Source organism: Crotalus tigris, unplaced genomic scaffold (genome assembly GCF_016545835.1).
Source record: "Crotalus tigris isolate CLP2741 ecotype Arizona unplaced genomic scaffold, ASM1654583v1 scf7180000018826.840336, whole genome shotgun sequence".
In the NCBI taxonomy this organism is placed as follows: domain Eukaryota; kingdom Metazoa; phylum Chordata; class Lepidosauria; order Squamata; family Viperidae; genus Crotalus; species Crotalus tigris.
The window spans coordinates 189,714-215,050 of NW_024097216.1; the positions used below are offsets into that span (position 1 = coordinate 189,714).

The following is a 25,337-nucleotide window of genomic DNA, read 5'->3' on the forward strand; positions in this document are numbered from 1 at the left end:
GAAGGAAACATTCAACTTTAAAAACCGAACATATTTATTATCCTTCCAGTGAATACAGAAAAAATAATTTGGTACATATTTAAGAAAAAAAATCGCCTGCATAAAAATTTATTCTGATTTCCTCTGGCAACTAAAATACAAGCCTAAACCAACTGGAAGATTTGCATATGTATGAAGTTCCAGTGCATATTTTAATATGTGATAGAATTTAGTTAACTGCTTTTCACTTAACACCCTTGTCCATCATCGTCCCCAAATAATCTATTATCTAACTGTTCCAGGTTTATAACAGTATCAATAATATATGTTATTTAGTTTGGAAATAGTAGTGAGATGATTCATTAAGTTCTATAAAAATGAGGTGCAAGTGGAAAAGCCGCTCACTATTACGCTAACAAATTGAGTATGACGCAGATTTGCCCAGCATCTTGTCTGGAATGCTGAACTGAAATCGATCATCTAATGCAATAGAAAAAGCAAATATTTGATTTTAAAGGACTTTAATTTACAACTGAATGCATAATTTAATGGTATAAATTTAATTCAGGGCATTGTAGTTTTGGTTTTATTTTAGTCATACAATTTTAAAAAAATGTAAGCAAAGCGTAAGTTAAGTACTATTTTATCTTTTAGCTAGTAGTGTAACAAAGGACATACTTTGTCCTCAAAGTTGCCATGATCAATACATTTGTGTAGAATGAATTGGTATTAGCTAAAAGATTAAAAATTACAAACTTGCCATGTTACCTCGGCATAAAAGTAAAATTGAAAACAATAGAATTGAAATTTTCTGTAGTGAATTATTCTTGCCATTTGGTGCATTCAGGAGTGCTTTATTTTGACCACATTGCATATTTTATGTTGACATAATGAAAGGTTCTAGAATCACATGGCAAACCATATCATGCAGTTTAATTTGCCTTATGAAACATCATCACATGGACCAATATAGTAACATAAATAAGTAGCCACCATTTGTAGATTGCACTGCTATATGTCAAATGAACCAAACTTTTATTGCCCAAATTTCAGTCTGGAAAGTATTCTACTTGAGGAATGATAGACAACTTCTTGGCCCCACCACAGGAGAGAAAGATAGATGCAGTGAATGAAGGGAAGGAAGGCTCCAGAAATGGTAGGATATTTAATAGTCATCAGCTAAGGGGGAAAAGAAAAGAAAGAGGAATTAAGAGAGAATCAACAGAGCATAAGAACTGAAGACTTGATAACCTGTTAAGTGCTATCTCTTACTTTCAATAGTAAGAATACAGGTGCTCGCTGCTGTTCCTCTACTGTTTACTGCTTTACACATATATTCTCCTTCATCTTCTGGGAAGGTCTCTGGTAAGTAAAGGCAGTATGTTTCTCCTCTTTCAATGTATTGGTAATCCTCACAGTCTTGCAACATTTCCCCTTCAAACCACCATGTAACTTCTGGCTTGGGTTCACCAGTTATTTTAACAGTAAACCGTACCGGTTCACTGTCTACAACAGATACATTTTTAAGAGGCTTTTTGAACCATGGAGCACCAGAACGTGCTTGCTGTTCTTCATCTTCATACACTGAGCCATTAACAATACTCCCTTCCTCCTCTTCCTCTTCCTCTTTTTTCTGCATTTAAACAAACATTGTGAATATTTTAACACAAGTTGTGAAGAAGAAACAGAAACTAATATTGATAATTGGATTTCAAAAGGCTGGGGTTACCAGAGTTATTTATGTCATTTTTAGCTGTTCCCCTAAATTAAAAAGGATCAGCAAACTAAAGTGCTGGAAACCGATGTAATATTGACAGCATATGATAGATATGAGTAATATAGACCTAACACTGATACAAACAGGCCAGTCATCTTCCACACTAATGAGAATAAAATGTGCCAGGAGAAACCTGAGCATCTCTTTAAGCTTTTGAAGAATAAGAGAAGAATTAGAACAACAGAGTGAATTATTGCATAGGACGGGTATCAAACTGGCAGCCTGCGGGCCGGATGTGTCATGCCAAAACCATGCCCACCCGAGCTCCGGCAATGGAGAAAAAGTCGCAACACGTGATGTGACGTTGCAAGTTTGACACCCCTGGCATAGGAGAAAAGATGCATAGCAGAATAGCAGTTTCATTAGGCTGCTTTTTCATGTGTGAATGTTATTCAAGGCAAGGGAGGGTGTTTGATCAGTGAGATGCCCTAACATCACCACCACAGAAAGATATGTCAAAAGCAGAATAAATATGCAATAAAATATTTGTCCATATGAACACCCATTGCAGATAAGGGTTCCTATTAGCTTACAGTAAAAATTCTGCATTATGGAGATCCAGTAGATACTAATACCTTTTGTAATGCTGCATCTATTTCCTTCTGTTCAAATTGCATACGTAGCAGCTTTTGTTCTTCGATTCTTCTCTGTTCTTCCTCTTCTCTTGCTTTTGCCATTTGTTCAAATCGAGCTTTCATGTCAACTTTGTGTGTGAATGGAGCTTCAGATTTTGCAGCAGGCTTCACATCAACGTTTTCTTCCTGGAAGACAAATTAGGAAGAAACTACCTTCAACCTTTCATTTAAAATGGTTGAATTACATCTTAACGTACAAATATGTTCTACCTATTTTATCTATTTTGAACATTTCTTAATGGAAGAATGGAGTTTTCATTTAATTGCCCCAGTGGGCAATATCTGAAAAAAAAAAGATGATTATTTTTATAGAAAAACAATGGTACAACTACATAAAAATGGGGTCCATGATTAGTGAAAAATTAAAGTGGGGATTAAAATAACATTACATAAACATAACAAAATGCCGGGCAAAAGAATATTTTATAATAAACGTGCCATGCTTTCCATTTAACTTTATTTTAAAAATAATAAAAACCCAGTTAACAACCAGGAATTGTGTATCAAAAGAATATACAAATTACTGAATTTGCCAAAACTGTTCTGAACAAAAAAGCATTAGAAATATATGGGTTATGATAACTTCTGGAAAGTAGATTTGTGAAATGAGAAATAAAAAAGCTGCATTTGCTTTGATTAATGTGTGAATAGCACATTTTATATACAGTTTTAGGAACTGTACCAACATGTTTTCTAAGTGAAATGAAGTGATAAAGAAAATTTAGCTGGGAATGGAGCCTTATAAACGAGTGTTGAGCTTAGGCATTTTTAAAAGATACGGAACACAAATGTTTTATGTTCAGCGTGTTTATAGATAGGATCATTAGGGTGAATATTTTACTTGAAATTTCTACACAAGTAGTCCTCAGTTACCAATGGTAATTGGCACCAGGAACTATGTTGCTAAATGACAGTTGTGAGGTGTAAAGTCATATAACTGCACCACCTTAGGACAGCAATTCCTGCAATCCTAATTGCTGCTGTTCGGCAAATCCTGTGCAGTTATGGCATCTCACAATGACATAATAACCATTTGTAATCTCCTTTCCCACGGATTACTGTAACATAATTGTGAGCTGGTTGCCAAACACCCGAATTGCAATCACATAACTGCCAAGATGCTGTGAGAACTCCAGCCACAAAGCCTCATTCTAAGTCTACCTCATTCAGTAACAACATAACTCTAGTTGTTAAAGGAGGGAATGTTAAGTGAGGACTATATGAACTCTGCTTCAAGTACACTGTTTAAAAAAAACAGTTAATAAAAAAATCTCAGTAGTCCTAAGTAAGCCTGAAAGGTTGCTTTTTCTTGCACTATGTTGGGTATTATTTCAAATCTTTAATCCCTAACTTATAAATTTTATATTAATGATCCATATCTTCAAGACAAAAAAAAATAAAAGAACGATGGAGTTTTTCACTAGTTTTAACAAACAAAGGCTTAGGAAGAGTCATTGGATTAGATTAAACAGTCCTTCATTAAGCAAGTACAGAACAGAAAAGTGGAAACAATACGTGCATTTGGGTGTGTGTAGTGTGCAAAATCTCAATACAAAATAAATGACCATATAGACATTAACACTAGATTATTCTATAGCTGAAAAGGTAATTCTTAGAAGAATTCAAGGAACTGAAAAAATACAAGTTTTCAGGAATTTGGATTGAACAGTGTACTATCTTGAAAAGAATGAACTGCAGATTTGTAGACAGTACAACCTTTCTCTTAAGCCTACACAATTCATATTTTGGGAATAACTAGTTCAAAGAGTTCAAATACACATATTAATCAGCTTAAACATAAGAGGAAAAGGTTCAAATTTCATAAAGTCTAATGAATGACTCTGGCTCAATCTTTTTTTTCTTTTCTGATAATATATTTCACAGGAATGTTCTGGGATATAAATGAATAGGAGAATAGAATATATATATCACTTTGAATTTCCTGAGAAAATCAATGATGCATGTAAAATGGTAATTAATTAAATTAAATTAATTAAATTAAGCCACCAAAACTTAAAAGCCAGGTTTTTCTTTTTTTAAGAGCTTAAGCCACCATTAAGGCTTTTAAATGCAGAATTTAGAATTGTACCTGGAAACTGACTGGTAATTAGTGCACATGAAGTAAGAACAGAGTTTATTTTTATTTATGTTCCCAGTTTGCCAGCTGAGCTCCATTAACTGGAAGAACTTCAAGCATAACCTGACATAGAATATGTTAGGTCAGTGGTGGCGAATCTATGGCACGCGTGCCAGAGGCAGCACTCAGAGCCCTCTCTGTGGGCACTTCTCTGAACTGCTGGTGGCGGGCTGCGGAGCCCAAGAGTGCGCAGGTCGAGGGGCCGGTAGGCTGTGTCTGCTGACGGACACTGTCAGCCCCCATGTGCTCGCTGGCCTCTGTGTGTGGGGGGCGATGGTATCAGGCAGCAGCCACCCTGGCCCCTGTCTCACCTTGCCCTGAGATAATGGCACCCCCACCCTGCCTCGCCTCACCCCACAGGGCAAGCCTCCTACCCACCACCCCACCTGCCAGAGACCCCCTGGATCTCCCCCAACTCTGCCCGGCCCCCACAGGCATCCCTCCCCACGAGCAACATTGAGGTGACCACGCACACCTTGGCCACACCCACTATCTGCCATGACCACCACAGCCACCCAGTGGGCCATGCCCACCTGGCATCTGGCAATAAATAAGTGGGTTTTGGGTTGCAGTTTGGGCACTCGGTCTCTAAAAGGTTTGCCGTGTTAGGTAATTTAAGCAAGATATTTTAAGTGTATGTACTATCCTGGAAAGCTTCATGTATCTCAAGAGACTAAGTTCCTACACATTAATTAAACCAACAAGAATATCATCAGATATTAGAGGGTTGTTTCTACAAAGAGACTGCAATTCCATCTAGCAAACAGATCATGTTCACCTTTCCTGAAGAATTTTATTCCTCATGAATTTCATCTTGAAAATTTCTACAGTAAATGTACAGTGGTATCTTGGTACTGAATTGCTTTGAAACTCATCACATTTAGTACTCAATGCATTTTGAAGTGAAAATTTTGTCCCAATACTCATAGTTTGGTACTCAACACACAAGCTAGAACTTGCAGGTGTTGGCTGCCTTGTGACTGATTACATTATTCTTTATGGGAAAAATTAGTTTGGTACTCATCATTTTTGGTATTTATCATGCCACCCGGAACCAATTAACAATGAGTATCAAGGTACCACTATATTTGTTAAATGTGTATCCTTTCTTTCCATCATATGGTACCTGGGATTTTTTTTTTTTTTTTTTTTTTTTTACCCACAGGCATTTATGTTACTATTTGTAGATTTGAATATGTATTTTCTGTTTTGTAGGTAACATATCAGTTACAATATATAGAATACAATTGGTATCACATCTTTCAGTTAACTGGCAAGGTGTCAGAATTTAATAAATAAAACAGGATTAAGTTGAGAGCCAGTTTGGTCTAGTGATTAAGGCTCCAAGCTAGAAACAGGAGACTAAGTTCTAGTCCTACCTGAGGCATAAAAACCATCTGTGTGACTTTGAGTCACTCTTCCTCACTCCACCCCACTTCACAGGGTTGTGGGGAAAATCTGGGAGGGAGAAGCATTAGATGTACTCACTGACTTGAGTTTTTTATAAAAACAATAAAGGAGGGATATAAATAAATAAACCAGATGTATAAAAGAGATTATCAGAGATTGTCATGAAGATCCAGAATCTTGTTTCCTTGATAACTATCGATAACTAACTTGCTATCATTTTCCTTTGAATGCTCATATTGGTTTGTTTCATTGATTCTGTTATATAAATATGGAAACCATATGATGCATTATCTAGTCAAGTATTCCTTCAGAAGTCAACAGCTTTTATTGACTTTTTTGTTGACTTTTGTTGACTTTTCTGTTTTCTCCTAAGCCAGGGGTGTCAAACTCAATTTCATTGAGGGCCGCATCAGCATTGCAGTTGCCCTCAGGGGGCCGGGTGTGGCCAGGGTGGGTGCAGCCTACTGGGTGGGCGTGGATGGAGTGGGTGTGGTTTCGGCAGGCAGCAGGGCACTCTCCTCACAGCACCAAAAGCTGAGCCGGGCGGTGCGAATCTGATGAGAAGTGCAATGCTGCCTAGCCCCCAGCCTGTCCAGTTTCATCAGGCAGCAAGGTGCAAAGCTGCGAGGAGAGTGCCCCATTGCCTGCCGAAACCGGGCAGGCTGGAGACTGGGCAGCGTTGCGCTTTTTTCATTTGCGCTGCCCAGCTCAGCCTCTCGGCGCTGTGAGGAGAGCGCCCCGCTGCCTGCCGAAACCCCTCCCCCAGAGCCCATCAAGCCGGATATGTGAAGTAGGTGAGGGCCATTTGCTGGCCACTTCCAGACAATGGTGCATTTCTTCATTCCTCACAAAAGGTGACACCTCCCCAACCTGCACCCAGGAGGTGGGGCTGACGCGGCAGGGGCTGGTTCCTTGCTGTTTCCAGACATCCTTGTGGAACTAAGACTGAATACATTTCAGCATAGATGGCCACCACAAAATTGTACATTGGCTCCCGGCTGGCCTGGGCCAGGGCCAAGGCAGCGGGGGCCGTTCCCTCACTGTTTCCAGGATGGTTTCGCGGGCCACATGAAACCACTTCACGGGTCGCATCCGGGCCCCGGGGCTTGTGTTTGACATGTCTATCCTAAGCTGACACATGATAATGACCAAACTAAAAGATTATATTGGGAAGCTTCCAGTACCTAGACAGTCACAAATGATGGCCACAAATTATTTCTCTATATACTTAAAAAAATAGTATACCTCTTGAAATTTCTCTGCTTCTCTTTCTTTTATTTCTTGATCTATAGCTCTCCTCCTTGCTCTTTCTTCTTCAATTTTTTTGTTTGTTTCTTCTTCAGATAATTGTCCAATTTTTTCAAATTTTTTCTTTAGGTTCTTTGGTTGAATTGAACCACTTCTTTTTAATTTTATCAGTTCCTCATATTCCCTGCTTAGCTCAAAGATTTCACATTCCTCCTCCTCCTATTAGAATAAAATGTTTGAAATTATCAGTTGAACAAAGAATACATGAACAAAATCTAATTAAAAATAATAGACATATAGAGATAAACCACATTTACATACCATTCAAAAGAAACAATAAAAAAGCTAAAAAAGAAATAATACCAGAAAACATCTCCAGAGGCCTATATCCAGAGAAGCAGGGATTAACACCAGAAAAATAAGCAGAAAACCCCCTAATCAAGGAACTATGAAGGAGAAAACCACACCCCCATTCACACTGGCAAGGGACCAAACCCCATACTCAATAGCACTAATGTTACCTAATCAAGTAATGAAGTGTGTACAAGCAAACAACCAAGCTCTGAGAATATCAAAGGATTGCATAATTAAAAACAGTTAACCAAGTTATGTATTTTATAAATTAAAAATTTGTTAGCCAAGTCTGCTATCAATGAAATAAAATATTTCACAACCTAAAACACAGACCTGTCCCATTTCTTGTCTTAGCAGTTCATATTCTTGCTTCTCCTGTTCCAGTTTTTGTCGGCGTTCTTCTTCTGTGCGTCTTTTTTCTTCTTCCATTTTTTGTCTCAGTAATTCCTCAAAATTAATTTCCAGTTTACCAGGTGTCAGAGATTCTTGAGATGCAGTTTTTGATATTAGTGAAAGTTCATCATCTGGCCCCTATTAAAAATAATTTGGCTCATTAACAATAAATTCAGTATCAATATTAAATTATAGATTACATATTGATAATTATATAGACATTAATCTTTATTAATGCTTTGTTCAAATTTTGAGAGCTTGGATTATCATAATCTGAAATAAACCACCAAGAGTCATTGGATACAAGATGGGCGGTAAATAAATTTAATAAATAAATAAATACCACTGAAAAGAAGTTTACATGACCAACTTCATTCAAACTAGTAAACAAATCAGCATATTATTTTTTCCTCAGTCTGAACTGAGATTTAAAATTTGGCACTAATTTTTGAAATTATAACTTGCTTTCTTTTCTGTTTTTTTTTTAAATTAACCTTATCCCGTTTATTTTACTATATTATGATTTTTTAAAAAACCTACATATGACCTTGAGAATCTTTCTAACTCAGTGGTTCTCAACCTGTGGGTTGGGGCCCCATTTGGGGGTCAAACGACCATTTCACGGGGGTCGCCAAACAACGCAGTCCGCCATTTTTTTCCCCTTTTCCTTAGTTGTGCTGTGCTACTCCCTTTTATTCTATTGGCTTTTTAAAGCCAATAGAATAGACTCTCTTGAATAGAGTCTAATTCTATTGGCTTTCAAAAGCCAATAGGAATTGTCCAGGCTGTCTCTGCCCTGCTGAGCCCGCCAAAAGTCCCATTCTGCAAACGGTGCTGCACCAGTTGAGTAGTCCTCGACTTACGACCGGTTGAGAAGTCCTTGACTTACGACCGGTTGGGGGGTCGCGGCATTAAAAAGGTTGACAACCACTGTTCTAACTCAAATGATGACCTAGAAATAGAAATAACTTAATAGGCAAATCTATAGTATGTAAGCATTTCAATTAAACTGATTTCTTGTTTTGGTTTATTTTTTTAGTCTGGCCAGTCTTGATGTTTCAGCAGATTGAAAACTAACTATCAGTTTAATGCTAGTCATTATGACTTATGGGTTGCCCTAAAAGGTTTGAGAATGTTGCAAACAGCAGAAGAAAATATTGTGTGTGGAAAGGGATATAGGTGAAAGAGACACCAATAAAAATTATTTAACCCTCTCCCCAGGAAAAACTCCACAGGATCCTTGATTCACAGAGAACTAGTCTAGTTTGGGATTTGTTTGGAGAAGGGGTGTTTTTATTTTTTTCAGTCTTACAAGTTTGTGTTAACCCATTGGTGTAATGCCACTAATGGCTGATAAATGAATCTAGCAAAAATGAACAGCTAAAGCTAGAATAATTAAAGGGACACCTACCATACTTTTTCTCGCCTCAGCAAATGCTTTTTTCTCCTCTTCTATACGCCTCCGGGCCTCTTCCTCTGCTTTTCTTTTTTCCTCCTCTTGCCTTTGTCTTTCTATTTCCTCAAATGTTAGTCTCAGTTTTCCAGGACGGAACTCCTTGACAGAATTTTCAGCTTCCTGATCTTCATTTTCTTCATTTCTCTTTGGGAAAAGAACATATTTTTAAGAAGCTTTCGAAAGAATGTTCAAATCTGAAATGAATTTGTTAAAGTAAAGAAATTTAAATTTGTTAAAGAATAGCAGCCCACCAAATCACAGATTACTAATATTTTTGATAGTTACATCTATAAACCTCAGTATTAAAAAAAACCAGCTTGGATTCTGATCTCTCCACCAAGAAAATAATGCCTTTTGCTTATGGAAACTTTGATTCAGCAAAGGAATTCCACCCAAAAATATAGATCCCAGAATATTTGGGAAGATCTGCTCAGGAGAATACAAGCTGCTTCTGGAGAATAGCAGAAATCAACCCAAATCCGCTTTTTCAAGTAGCAGGACTATCCTCTGTAAAAAATTCTATTTAAGAGATTCTCCAGCCACTAGGAACAAATAAAAAAACTCTCCAAAAACATTTTGGCTCCTGGAAGAGGAGGAGGAGGAGGAGGAGAATGGGAAACAAGGAAGTTCAAGACCCTGTAAATCTCTGAACTTTCCTTAAGTGGGATAAATCCTCCATTGTATGCTAATAAAATCATCCTGCCATATCCTATGTTACAAAAATCTCCTGGCTTTATACGTTTGAACAAACATGCTTACCATTTGTTGCCTTGCTTCCTCATAGGCACGTTTTTCCTCTTCCAAACGTAGCCTTGCCTCCTCTTCTGCTTGCTTTTTCTCTTTCTCTTGTCTTTGTCTTTCCAATTCCTCAAATGTTAACTTAACTTTACCAGGAGAGGGAGATTCTTCCCTTTCACGATCAAAGCTTTCCTCTTCATCCTATACAGAAGGTTCAGTTCTCAGATTTGCACCCTTTTGAGACATGTGGTCTAAAACAACTTTCTCCATAGTTATGCTCTTAACTTCCCGGGAAGAAACTTTCCCTTCATTCACAGAGGAGGGCTGTTTCTAAATAAATATGCTTTTGAGGATCATGCAACAGTTTTACATGCCTAGTAGCTTACCGCATCCGGTGAAAAATATTTGACTTCTTTTAGAGCTTCCTTTTCCTGCTCATATCTCAGTCGCTTTTCTTCTTCAAGCTTTCTTCTTTCTTGTTCTTCCCTTTCTCTTTCTCGGTCCTCAAAACTTATTTTCATCCTTCCAGGTGTTTTGCTAGGTTTTACAGGAACTACGGTCACTAGCAGTGACTCGTCTCCTTCCTGTTGTTAAAAACAAAGATGGCCATGAACATATGAATAGGATAGTTGCCAATGCCTGTGAAAAATTTGCTTTCCATACAAGGTTCCACTTTTAAAGAATGAATGGACAAAATCTATGGCTGCAAAGAAATTCCAGTAACCGATAACCTTTGGACAGTCAGTCATCAAAGGAAGCCACGCTTCCCTTGCAGAAATTTTCACCGTGCGTGATTTGACTCAGACAATCCAGTCTGTTGGAAAGAGTTCTTTTCCTTTGCAGAAAGGATATCAGTCCAACAGAATTTCCCCTTCCCCCCTACAGCTTTTTGTCTCGCTAGAAAACTGCTTAAAAAATGGAATCACCTATGCAGAAGGGAATATCAACAAAAATCAATCTCTTCTGTTCTGTAGAACACACATGATCTATTAAAGTTCAGTCATGACAGCAACTTCTCTTATGAAGGGCTGAAAGGCAGAATAGTTGACTAAAAGATACCCAGTAAGTTAACTCTAGATTAATCTGCTAACAATACTACATCACAACTAGTGTCTACTAAATATTTAAAATACTATATAATATGCCTTGCTTATTTGGAAAATCGGAATCATAATTACTTCGGTCCTTAAAGATTATGTTGTATGCAAGAACATAATCTATACTCTTTTTTCAACATTGAGCTCATTGAAAAGAATCTGAAAAAAAACGAATATATAATTTAGCATAGAGATTACTTGACCGAGCCATCTTACATATACAGATTTAATTGTACTATTACAAGCATTAAAACAGCTAAAATCTAAAATATGAAATATGCACGTCAGTGTAAAAAATAGCCAGTGCCCATCAACGTGATTTAAAGTAAATATATGCTTTTAAACAAAATAATCTACAGAAATGCCATATTAATTGGATAATATCTAATAAGGTTATTCCTTTCACTTTGACTAATGTGGATGCATATAGAATTATACCACGATATGTATAAATGCATATTATACCAATATACTGCTAGAGTTCTATCAAATTCCTATTACAATATTATTGCTCAAGAGAAAAGCTCATCCAACAATCCTATTTGGTGTGTTTTGCAAAATACTGCTATCAATTCAATGTTCCTTTTTGCCATCTCTGTTCTTGCTAAAATTCCGTTCCCTGTAAACCAAAAAAAAAGCTATATGTTGTTTCATAAATACATACTGATGCCTAATAAATAAAAGGCATGGAAATATCTTGTGTTGGATCCCCTATTCAGCTACAACATACAGTAGAGTAAAGGTCCCAACCTTTTGGGCACCAGGGACTGGTTCCATGGAGAGAGGTTTTTCCACAGAACAGAGGGTGTGTGGTTTTGTGTGCTGCCTGCTTTGCTTCTTTGGGCAGTCTGGTGGCTAGCATGCATGGACTGGGGGTTGGGGACCCCTGCAGTAAAGATCCTTGACTATAAGCACATGGAAGTTCCATTATCTGATACAGAAAGATGGAAAGGTATCTTAAAACATTAGACTCTTTTAACCTAAATACTATATAAATATTTCTGCTTTATAGTATTACAGATCATATTATTTTCATTTTAGGATATTTAAACAGTTCCACACAATTACATTGAGGTACCCGAAGACATAAGTAATGTGCAATGTACAATAATGTACAATGTACAATATATTTCAAATTATGTCACACTATAATACTTACAATCAGGTATTAAACATTCAATATTTAATTACTATTTGAAATTTAAAGATAATTGCAGTGCCAGTTTCATTAATTTTATATTCCATGATCAAAATTCCACATAGCTCAAAATAGCCTCCAAAAATTCCCCATCCAAGCATTGATTAGAATCATCTAAATGTTAATTATTAAAATAGTAGACAATTGCTTGGATGATCTTACATTTTAAAAGATTCTGTTAAAGGCAAATTATAGTGCAAGTATTTCAAGAAGTATTGAAATTCAATTTGTAAATATCAAAAATTTCAATTAAAAAAATTAGAATATGTGCTCAACTATACAAGTACAGAATTTAACTTCTATAGATTAGAAACTTCCATGATTTGGCTATGAAAAAAATTAAAAATCTGTATGGATGTTGCTTTTAAAATACATTATTTCATAATTATGCTACTATAATTAAGTTAAGCATGTGAATGTGACACCGAACCCATGGTATTAAGAGATGGCTACCAGCTGTATAATTTAAATGAGTAAATTGTCTGTAATACAGGGTAGATGACAATTATACTGTGCATGTACAATATATGCCAGTAAAGCTACAATCAAGATTGTTACCCAAAGAATAACACTAATCTCTCATAATATGATTAATAGTATCACATTAGTACAAGCATTAAGTCTAATATTGCTTTTCACTGGCCACAGTTCATTCATCCATGTTCTATTTAGATATAAATGATCTGTTTGTAAGGTAGAGTGATTCATGAGTGTGTGGCTGGATCACACATCATTCTGAGGCACAATAGCACTAGCACTTAAACTTACAGTATATATTGCTTTATAGTGCTTTACAGCCCTCTCTAAGCAGTTTACAGAGTCAGCATATTACCGCCAACAATTTGAGTTCTCATTTTACCGACCTTGGAAGGCTGGAAGGCTGAGTCAACCTTGAGCACGTCAGGATCAAACTTCTGGCAATGGGAATGCAGAGTTAGCCCGCAATATTGTATTCTAACAACTGTGTCACCATGGCTCAAATATGATTTAGAAACACGGGGGCTGGCTTTGTACAACTTGCTATATCCAAATCCAGCAAACTACATTATAGTACTCAGTGTGAACCCAGTTAGTGAATGGTGAATATATATAAATGAGTGAGAGATCACCTAAAGTTGTATTTGCTTAAGTTTAGTGAATTGATTGAATCAGACATTTTGAATCTGAGCCCACTGTAGCCTATTTAAATAAGTAACATAGCTAAAGGTGACTTTTCAATAAGGCACAGTAAAATGTAGCTTAGTATAAGATGTACATGAATAAATGTGTGTACTACACAATCTGTATGTCACTTAATGTCAAAAAGCTGCTCACATTTAGCTAAACCACATTGCAAAATTCAATCAGAATAGATATAATGATAACATCAGAAAATAATAATAAAAATAATATACAAGTATTATTACAGGTATAATATACAAGTATTATTACAGGTATAATATACAAGTATTATTACAGGTATAATATACAAGTATTATTACAGGTATAATATACAAGTATTATTACAGGTATAATATACAAGTATTATTACAGGTATAATATGCAAGGTTTTTAGACAGACAAAAGACAAAATTAGGGCAGAAATAATTGTGCTAACACTGTGTTCTCTTGTGCCTTTCCCAAAATTGATCTGAAACAGAGTGTTTTTGAACATAGCTATTATTATGGTAACTAACGTGATTCAGAAATAAGTGAATGTTGCATTGTAAAGAAGTCTGATTACCTCTGATGCTGATTCAGTTCCCGAATTGTTTAACTGTTCATCAATCTATTAAATAAGAATTTTACACAATAGTTACTCTTGTTCTTTTCCCTCCACCTTTAAAAAAAGCATAAAATATTCTTGAATCCGAACAAGCAGTTTTCAAAATGTGACACTGAAAAGTGCTAATATAATGCACTTCTGCTTTCAATAAATATGTTTGATGTATGTTCATTTACATATTAATTTGTATACAATTCATGTTTTTAGAGAAAACGCAGTAAGAATATTTTCATCCCTGCTTCCATAAAACAAAACGCAATAGCTTGTAAACTACCAAGCTAAGCAGAGTCTTCCAACTTTGGACTGTGGGCTCATTTTTTTAATCGTAGGCAAGTAGCAAAAAGAAAAAGATTGTTAAGTCCCTGGTTCAAAGATTCCCAAACTTTCTCGATCCATGGCGCTCCTAGTGATTCTTAGCAGGCCAAGGTGTCTTCTAAGTGTGCTGCAGTGCCCCCACGTGGTGTAATGCAGAATTTGGGAATGGTAGCCATGATGAATTTTCATAACAGCTGCTGAACTTTGAAAACCACATACTGCATAAACTTGATAATAAATTTTACTAGGTTATTTTTATTGCAAAGAATGGCATCCCTTTTCTTCCTGTCCCTATGATTTAAATATCCTTCGCAGACTAGGAAAGCATGGTTAGGGATATATTTTATTCATACAATTACAATATATATCCCAATTAATATGTTTTCTCCAGGCCAATTTTCCTTTGGAAATTAATATCTAAAAACCTTTTCTTCAATTTGTTGGATTCCACTGGCAAATAATTTCAATGCTGTGGTATGAGCCCAAATACAGATATAATAATAATAACAACAATAATAATAATAACAATAACAACAACAATAATAATATATGGATATTGCATATTATCTAAACTGAGCCACATGTAACACAAGTTGGTCTTGTTCTCCTATATTCTTCATCTGTTCTTCATTCCAATGTATGGTAACCTGCTCAGTATCTTTTTTGATTGTGTTAGATCTAAATCTAATGAACATAGCATTTTTTGTCTAAAGAAACTAGCATGTGATTTCACTGGCAACAACTACGTCCTATGCATTTAAGATGAACCTTGATGACATTCTTGGCTATATCACCAACATTTAGAACCTCTTAAGACATTAAGTATTATGCTTTAGGGCAGGCATGTCAAACTGCCGGCCTCTGAGTCGGATGCATCACTCTGAAACCGCACCCACCCCATTGCCGGCAATGGGGAAAAATCGCGATATGTCGCGTGATGTCATGTGACATCGTGAGTTTGACATGCCTGCTTTAGGGGGACATGAAGGCTGGCTAAGCGAATGATCATTCTACAGTGCTTTGTCTAATTTTAACTGATCTGTGACAGTGGACTGTTGATACATATACTTTGTCAAATTTGAATTATTTATCTGACTTTGGCAAAGGAGGAAAAAAACTTTTAAGCAACATGGAACTGATTTATTTGTAACATAATTTTCTTAGTTTTAATCTGTATTATTACTTTGGAGTTACCTTTTAACAACCTTATATTCATCTATTCTTCTCTGTTAATTAGTTTATCACTAGTTCACATTAATTTTATCAATTAATATTACAAATGAACTATCCTAGATTTTAATTAGCAACAAATATGTGCTAGTCTCATAAAATTACCATTGAATTATACAACCGTTAATTAGCATCATTATGTGTACAGCATCTTTATGTCTATAATATTAAAAACTATTAAATTTAGTTTTGGTCTACTCTACAACAATGAACACAAAATATATTATAAAACAAATACATTCCAAGGGCAGAAACTTTGTTACACTATTTATCATGAAATGAAAATTCCAAATGATTTAAATTTAATGCACCATCCTCCCGTTTTATGTATATGGTGCTAATAACAGAGATATGAAGGGTTACTTGCTAAAGCTAGATATAGTTGAAGCATTCCTATGACTTCTTAATAGCATTTAATTATACAATTATACAGCTAAACAAATTGTTTGGTAGAAAAATTCAATGCAATATTATAAAGATAATCTAAAAATAACTTACTGAACCAATATGACAGAATTTTTATCCTGATAAAGGATACTAAAATATCTAGTGCTATTTGATGTCCAGTCATTATATAGGGCTCCAGACACAATCATTCTCAGCATAAACACTTGTTTACAACAACTATAATCATTTTGGTATATTTTATCCCATATTTTTTTAAAAAGGAATATTAGTACAAAACTCAGTGTCAGGACAATCTTTAAATTGAAAGTTGTTACTTTTTAAAATTTTAAAATAGCAATAATTTGCACAGGTACTCCGAATGCAAGTTTCATTTATAATATTATGTTTTGCCTCTTAATATCTGTATGCCAATAAAAAGTGCAATTATTTTTTGTTCAAAGCAAATCAGAAACATCTTACCTCATTTTTCCCAATATCTTCATTCACATATTTTTAATGATGGTTTATTGAGTAAGCCATTATCAGTATAATCAGCATAATTCAGTAATACAAATTTCAAACCACATTATGCTTTAGGGTAATATGTAAACCCAAGCTATGCATCTTGCTGGTCATTTTCAATGCAAGGAACTCTTGTTTTGCTTTCCCAACATTAAATTTTAGATATTTTGCTTAGTAGTATTGACAGTTTCTGTCTCTAATAATATTAAGTGCCATATCTTGTGTTAAGAGATATATAGTTGGTAACAATCAATTATCAGATTTATGTTTCTACTTATCTATCACAATTGGCATTCTACTGAGAAGATAATAGCATTAGGAGCCTGATCCCAGGACGAAGTTCTTAAAAAATTATTTTACCAGTTTAACATTAGGCACAACATATCATGCAATACCATAGTTCTAATAAGCTGAATTCACAAACACTATCAAAATCTGATGCCACCGAAAAAGCCAAAAGAATCAACTCTCCCATCCTCACACAGAAGACAAACTACTGAAACTACAGGTGGTTAGTGATTCAAGTTCAGCTTGATTAACTTTACTTTTTGGCTTCAGAAAAAGTCTACTTCTGAATGACTAACCAGGGCTCTCCTGCTAGAAGAATTTATGGAAGAGCCTGTGCTCTCTGAAGAAATATTGAACAGATTGTGGATACAGCACCAGCAGTTGCAGTTAAACTGGGTAATTCCACTCCCTTCTTACTGGAAGAATTTCCATGGAAGTTAAGCCCCTTCTGGTAATGAGATATTTTATTGGCAAAAAGAAAGCACATCTATCTAACTAGAAAAAGTGCAGGAACATTAGATCAATAAAAGAAAATTGCCAACAACTTAAAATATTAAAAATTATTCTCTTAGCATTTGCTTTCTGGAACCCGAGACATAGATAGGAAAAGAGACCACAGGTTGAAAATGTGTACACACAGATACAGTGCAACACTGATATTTTTTTCATACACAACACAAAGGCTTTCCCTTTGAAACTACCATACAACTGAATACTACTGTCATTCAAATTTGCATGGCTATTTTTACATATGAAGCATATTTTACCAAGTTCAATAATCATACCTCATGAGCTTTTTTGGCCAGTTCCCTCTGAATTTTTCTTTTCTCTATCATATCTTGTTCAGTTCTTCGTTGCCTCTCCTCTTCCATCTTTTTCTTTTCTTCTTCTTGCCTCTGCTTTTCCATTTCTGCAAACTTTCCTTTGACAGTTCCTATGAGCATATAAAACACAAATGAATGCTTCTAATACACCTCTGGCTCTATTTTTGGAATAAATTTATATAGGAAATATAGAATATTAATATTTTCTAATTTTCTGAGCTATTCAAAAAGAGGCATTTGAAGCAATAAAACAATAATCCAGATTTTAAAGAAGAAATTACAATGCCAACAGTAAAAGTTACATATGAATCCATAAGACTTAGGAGCATTTTATGTATATTTTTGCTGCAATGAAGTAGTTATCCAAGCTCTGCAGCTCAAATTTCACAACTCAGATCAGGTTATTATGAATATGGCTTGGAGTAAAAAATCTACCAAGGGTTTGCAAAATAGGTATGTTCAGGCTACCTTAATTAATTTTATTATTGAAAGGCACTTAAGAGCTATGAAGTAGTAGATAGTACAGAAGTGGAATGTTTTAGACAGTGTACAGCATGATACTAAAGCATTGATAATTGAAGTCAAAACCTTTATCAAATTTCTTACCTATCAGTTTTGGAACATAGGCTTTCTCCACTTTAGAAGAGTTTTCTTCTTCATCATCAGAAGCAAGAAGTTCTTTCATCTAAATAATGAATCGAAGATATTAATGCAGACAATCTTAAAAACTCTGATATGTTTTTACATAAGATTCAAGTATATTTTCTATACTAGCATTGTAGTATAACTGAAATCAAAACAACAGAAACAAATAATAATTGCAAAAAAAAATGACCTCCTGCTTTCGCCTGTTCCATTCTTTCTCTCTAATATATTGTTCTCTTCTTCTTTGTTTTTCTTCTCTTGTTCGTCTCTGATTTTTTTCTTCCCTTGTTTTCTGCATGGCTTCAAATTTATCCTTTATATCACCTTTTCGAAGTTTGGGCACATAGGACTTTTGTACAGGTTTAGATGAAGAAAGCAGAATCTTAGTGAAGACGTAGAAAAGGCAAAGATCAGGAAAGGGTGATAGAAGCAAATGAAGATATAGTGCAGAGTGTGTTAGATACGTAGATGCATGCTGTATCTAGCACTTCCATTTTTTATGAAAGCAATATTACATAAATGAAAGACAAGCAGAAATAGTGGGCAAAAGAAATTAAAGATGTCAGACCAAAAAAATGTATAAATTTGCCTAAACTAGTTTTATCAACATTGTTACGTTTCTATATAGTTTCTAAAAAAAACTATGCTTGCTTCCGCCATTTCCATACATTGCTTCATATATTTTGATGTTTTAAACTTCTCACTTCTTTTAGAGGATCCCATCCAACTTTCATCAAACATTCATTCCTCAAACACATCTCATACTACTCAGTAAACTTTTACTGGCATTTCTACATTTTCGTCCATTTACCAAACATTCTGACAAGGTCCATTAATTTATCAACTTGCCCTAATTTTTACCATTTATGTTTAACTTGCAATTATTCACTCAATTTTCCTTATCAAATCCAAATGTCTTAGTCTTCAATGATTATTAGATCCGTTCTCTTTGTTGCATCATATACTCAAATATTCACTGCAAATTATTCAAATTCACAGCCAACAACAAAAGGTTGACTTCATCCAGTGGTATACACACATTCATGGTCCCAGTCAACACTTGTAAAGTTATGACAAGCATTTCTTGTACATTTGTCTATAAATACATTAAACCCGGGCAAGGTAGTCTTATTTTCAATTCAATAATGAGCTGTTTATTATTCTCCACATAATCTTATACATGTCCATCATATATACTCTTCCTGCATTTAGCAACTAGCCTTCAGTTTCATATTTTGCAAAATATTTCACAACTCCAGCATCTTTGCTTGTATATTTTCTCTAAATCAACAAAATGCCTTTGAACATAGCATTCAGGCTTGTTAACACTAATACAATACAGATTAAGAACTGAACTAAAATTAAATTTAATTAATATTTTGTTGACAAATTTATTTATTTATTCGATTAAGATATTCATTTTTTTTTTAAAAAAACCTACTAGTTAAAACATTTTAATTTTAAAAAATTTGTCTGCACATACATGTTATTATCTTCCAGTATGGTTGAGTGAATTGGAATTTAAGTTTCCTTACACTATTTTGAGATTATAGAGAAACAGAAAAATTCCTTATAAGTACTTTCCTTTTGGATTTTATACATACTTCTGTCTTCTGTACGATGTCAGTCATGATTCCTTTCTGTAATCCAGTAAGAAATGTCTGCAAAAATGTCCGTCTTCCGTTTTACCTATACAAGACATAAACAAAATATATATTTACTCTTTAGAAGTCGTCTAATGATTTGAAGAATGGAACTATCAGAAGTCTAGCTAGAATGCATTTTCCTATAGATATAATAAATATAACATTGGCTTGAGTTGAGCAGGTAAGACTTCCATATATGGGCTGCAAAAACTTACTTTCTTAGTTATCTACACAATATGTAGACTACCCAACATCCAACAACTCTGGGTGGCTTACAATTTAAAAAATGAAAAAGACAAAACAGATTGTAAGCAGCCTAAAGACCAACATATACAGTAAACCAAACCAACCTATCTAGTAGGAGATCAACCATCACCCTGCCCCAAAGTCTGGGAGAATACTGTAACCAGGTCTTTGACAGCTTCCTGAACACCTTGTGGGAAATCATCTTTAGAGGTATCTCATTCCAGAACGCAGGTGCTGTGACTCAGAAGATAATCTCCTGGGTCCCTCTAGATAATACTGCTTGATCAATGGGACCAAAGCTTGCCCTACTGGATATATGCAAACTTTCTTTCTGCCACCAAGTGATCATCCAGATTCTAGTAGTTCAGCTATGAAAGTCCTAAAGCAGGATCTAGCTCTAATCATTTTCTTTTTTACCAATTAGTATATGTCAGGTGACTCTCAACCTACAGACTCAAGCGTATACACATGGCCATGTTATGATGACTAAAACACATTTAGCTGAGTTCACAGACTTAGTGACACCATGAGGATTATAAGTGGTTGTATCAGAACCACTCCAACTTGCTGGCTTCCTGTTCTGAGCCATATAGCACCACCAGCTTTACAAAGGTAACATGCACTAGTGAGAGAATGCAGAAAAATTGTGAACAACTCCTACCTTCGGCCAAAAAACTAAAATCCAGGAAGCCCTCACTGGCACTTGCACAACATCTGCCCAACAACTTTAACGTCAATTCCCAATGGAAAGCCAAATGGGTCACTGAACACCAGACATAGGAAGATATATAAATTACAAAAAAGTGACATGCCAGCATTGGCAAATCCTGAATAGGATTTGCACCTCATACAACGTCTGCTGGTACTCATAGTATAAATGGGGCATAGTATCCTCCCGTCAGTGTGACTGTGGGATCCCATATCAAACTGTAGATCACATTGTGACCAGTTGTAAGCTGAGGGCATACACCAGTCCAGTATCTGATTTTTTTTATCAGATACTGTTTATCAGCATCATATAAACTATCCTGTGGTAAGATGGCCTAGAGTAGACACTCGTATTTCAACATAGATCTTTTTAACATTTACGGTATATTTTATTGTGATTTATTCATCTAGGTGAAAAGTTTATATTGCTAGTCCCTGCATGATATGCCACACACTACATAAATAAATAGTTGAGTTCACATTGCAAGCTAAGCTAAAGCTAAAGTAAACTCCATTGTCCCTTGGATTAGTGTAAGAGTTCTAAGACTAGAATTAAATCGCTCTGACTGCAGTTTTTTAAAAAGTAAATCATGGTTTTGCATATTATGCAAACCAAGTTAATCTCAGCAAGGGTCACTTTATTCTCTTCCTCTGTAGATAACCTAAAATAATTTAGCCTACAGTTAAATTTGTTGTAAGTGACTGCCCTTAATATATACTGGTAAACATAATGGATATCTTACTATGAAAGTAGAATTACAGTAGTTTTCTTAACTTACCTTATAATAATATAAAATAGACCTTATTTTATAGCAAAACTGAAGCTTTTAAATTTATCTCAGCTGATTAAAACTATTCGGGACAGCTTGTTCGTTTCCCCTTTAAGAAGATATGGCATAGCTGGTTTTAGAATGAAAGGTATGGGTTGAAAATAATTTTCTGACTCCAACACTGTCATGCTTAGCCTGTTTTCAGACTGCAATATGTGGAAAATATGTCAGCTCATAAAATACTTTTAAGGATCAGCCCAGTAAGAATGCTGCATTAATTTACAATTTAAAAAGTATCATTCTACAAATAATATTGATACTGTACATTTGAATTCCTGGTGTTTTTTTTTACTTTTTAATAAGAAAAGGCACTATTTAAATTGTAAACTAGTATTAATGGAATTATTCATACACTTAATTAGTTAGGATGGATTTTTATAAGTTTGATATATGTATTGAAAGAAAGCTTTAAGGTAGCTTTGTATGTATAAAATGAGTTTGTAAATGCGTGTCTTCTGTCTTTTTAGGTAATGCTGAATAATTCCCAAAGTTTATAAAATAATATTGATTAAATTTGAAAATAAGAGAAGAAAAAGGTTTACTCCATGAGGATAAACTGGAGGGAGAGATTTGGATTCATGAGCTAATTGGAGTTAATTAGACTTATATTGGTATGATATATATAATTGAATGAAAGCTCTAATGTAGTTTTGTGTTTTGGTTTCTGGGTTTAAAATGAAGACTTTTTTACCCCTTTATTATAATACGTGAGTATTTTTTAAAGTTAGTAAAATATCCAAATTAGAAAAAGTATTTTCTCCCTTAGGGTTAAAAAAATTGAAATAATATAGAGGATTCTGTTAATATGAATTATGATAAAGATGAATGAGTTAACAGAAGTATATAGTATTCTCCATAGCAAAGAGAAGCAGAGATGGTCAAACTGATTCTTTTATCCAAAGAAGACAATATATATAACCTTGGTTCTATTTTGAAATTGCTTCCGGATTTTGTGATTGCAATGAAAAAAATAAAACTTTGATTTTGTTTTTGCTAATTAGGTAGTTTTATTGTTATAAAAATGGCTTGTACATACTGTTGTGTAAAAGTAAAAAGTTGTGGTTGTAATGTTATCTTCTACTGTGCTAAAGAGAGTCGGAAGCTGTTGCCTTTTTCTTTCCTTTTCCCTCTTTACGCCATTTTTTCCCTTTTCCCTTCCCCTAGTTTTCTATTATTTTTTAAAATTTCTCTTTGTATTTTATATTTTGATAAACCAATAAGAAAAGTTTTTTTTAAAAAAAAAATAGAATCATTAATGGTGGTTTAAAAAACCAGGCAAAATGGTCAGCATATTACACAAACAGGCGCAATGGCTTACTGTGGTGTATGAATTCAGCCATTCGGGCAGCATTTCAATTCCCTATTTTGTGTATATTTTTTTCTGATCCTTCAGCATATTCACATTACTGTACTGATAAAATCTGTACCTCCCCTCTCATGAAACTGTTTAGTAGAAAAATCTTTTTCTTCATTCGTTTACAGAATCTGATTCTATATAGTTTACACAAAAGCTGCAAGAAGTCTTCAAGTAGAGGAAAAGCAAACCCACAACCACAAAAGCAGCACCCAGTGAACAACTATCTGGTTCCTCATCAATTAAAAGCTCTGTGGAAGATGTTATGAAAGCTTGACCGAACCTTAAACCTTTATATTTATTTGTATCCCCTCCTTATTATTTTTATAAATAACTCAAAGCAATGAACATATTCAACACACCTTTCCCCTCTTATTTTCCCCACAACAACAATCCTGTGAGACGGGTTGAGCTGAGAGGGAGTGACTGTCCCAAAATCACCCAGCTGGCTTTCATGGCTAAGGCAGGACTTGAACTCACCATCTCCCGTTTCCCATTCTATTGTAATTATAATTAATTCCCTTCTTTGATTTATGCATTGAGTATTACTTGTTAAATCTGTTTTAAGTTTTTTGGATGGGATGATAAAGACAAAACGTGATTCCTCCCTTGAGCCAAACTCAATACCTAGTGATTACATATATATACTGTGTAGTTGTCAATGCAAAAACATCCGGTATTAGTATGACAGTAGTTATGTTGCCAATAATACAAAACTAGTTTGCCATTAAATTCTTCTGGATTTGTTTTTATTTTCCAGTCTACTATAGAGCTGTTAATTCCCCACTGTCATCCATACAAATACTAATAAATTTACTTAGTTTTTTGAGATCAGCCAAGGTCTGAACAATATTCCTTCTGAACTCGCTGGTTTGCAATTTGTAGGTAGTCCTACATTCCTACACTTACTGGTATCTGAAATCTGGTTAGAATCACATTTTGCACCCTCCATTTTAGACAGTAAATGCCTCTTTTTCTTCTTAAAAAAAAAAAAACTGAAAATTTTATCCCTTCAAACAAGATGTGGTCAAGAAATAAGTGCAGCAGGAATTCCAGAAATGTTTATTGTTGTAGCATAGAACAACAGAACCTTAAAATCTTGTCAGATTTTTTCTCTTCAACTTATATTAAGCAAGCACAAGGCAGGAAGACTTTTGAGCTTTTTTCTCATGCAATCTTTCCTGAAAACTCTCCCTTAAAAGTTCCCTTTCAACAGCCACCCTTCCCACTTGTAGAGTTATTCAAATGGTAACCATTTGGCAGAGCTGGCCATTTCCAGTAACCATTTCCATGTTAAACTATTACAATGCATAATACATTATAGATTAAATAAAATCTTCAATTAATTCAACTGCAAATAACTAAAGTCAGTCAAACAGTTTGCGATTGACTTCAGCTTTAGAAACGATTTTTTCCTATTCATATGATCATCGAACTTGTCTTCAGCACCCTATCTTTTAAATCTATTTTTTAAAATAAGAATTTTGCATTTACTCATGTTAGATTTCATGATATTATTTTTAGTCCACTATCTTCTATCTAATTCTACCAAGATTATTTGGAATTTATTTCTGCCTTCTGCCCCATTCAGTTTTGAGTCATCTGCTAATGAGATAACCATTCCTTTAATCAAGTCATTAACCTGTGCTGATATATGATTGAAGATCAAACCTTGTAGCAACTTAATACATCATTCCAGCCCGATGAGGAATTTTTAAGTAGTTCATCCACCTCAAAATCATGTAATCTAACCTATATTTAAATGTTTTGTTAATCGGAACATCATATATTACTTAATTAATTACTTTGTTGAACTCAAGATATATTATGTCTACAGCATTCCAATAATCTATTAAGAACTTCAAAAAAATAAATCTGACAAGACTCATTTTTGTCATATCCATACTGACTTCTAGTAATCACTGCATTGCTTTCAAACTGATTACTGACTATCATGATTTCCTCTAGGTTTCTCTGATGCTAGCCTGACTGGTCTGCACTTACACTGAGTCTCCTTCTCACCGTTTTTGAGCATAAGAATATTTGCTTTCCTTCCATCATTTAGAATTTCTCTGGAGATTCCTTTTCCATGATGTCTATTTCTTTTATCCTCCTATAATGAAAGTTCAAATTAATTTATTTCCTATACTTCTAA

General features: G+C 34.8%; 1 protein-coding gene across 8 annotated transcripts in view; it reads right to left on the minus strand.

The window, feature by feature from the left end:
• Nucleotides 1-483: 483 nt before the first annotated feature.
• NEXN (nexilin F-actin binding protein) overlaps nt 484-25,337 on the minus strand; it is a 34,911-nt gene continuing 10,057 nt past the window's right edge. For 4 of the 8 annotated variants that reach the window (XM_039356668.1, XM_039356666.1, XM_039356665.1 and 1 more), the window contains exons 2-13: nt 20,003-20,087; nt 18,360-18,438; nt 17,715-17,863; nt 14,146-14,190; nt 10,514-10,711; nt 10,149-10,328; nt 9,345-9,533; nt 7,874-8,071; nt 7,184-7,405; nt 2,332-2,517; nt 1,252-1,612; nt 484-1,158 (exon numbers count right to left, since the gene is read on the minus strand). In XM_039356668.1, the coding sequence (XP_039212602.1) occupies nt 1,145-1,158; nt 1,252-1,612; nt 2,332-2,517; nt 7,184-7,405; nt 7,874-8,071; nt 9,345-9,533; nt 10,149-10,328; nt 10,514-10,711; nt 14,146-14,190; nt 17,715-17,863; nt 18,360-18,438; nt 20,003-20,029 (1,848 nt within the window). In that variant the 5' untranslated portion in view covers nt 20,030-20,087 and the 3' untranslated portion in view covers nt 484-1,144. Of the gene's footprint in view, nt 1,159-1,251; nt 1,613-2,331; nt 2,518-7,183; nt 7,406-7,873; nt 8,072-9,344; nt 9,534-10,148; nt 10,329-10,513; nt 10,712-14,145; nt 14,191-17,714; nt 17,864-18,359; nt 18,439-18,588; nt 18,781-20,002; nt 20,088-25,337 lie in introns of all 8 variants that reach the window. The other 4 variants (XM_039356662.1, XM_039356661.1, XM_039356660.1 and 1 more) reach the window with 2 other exon arrangements.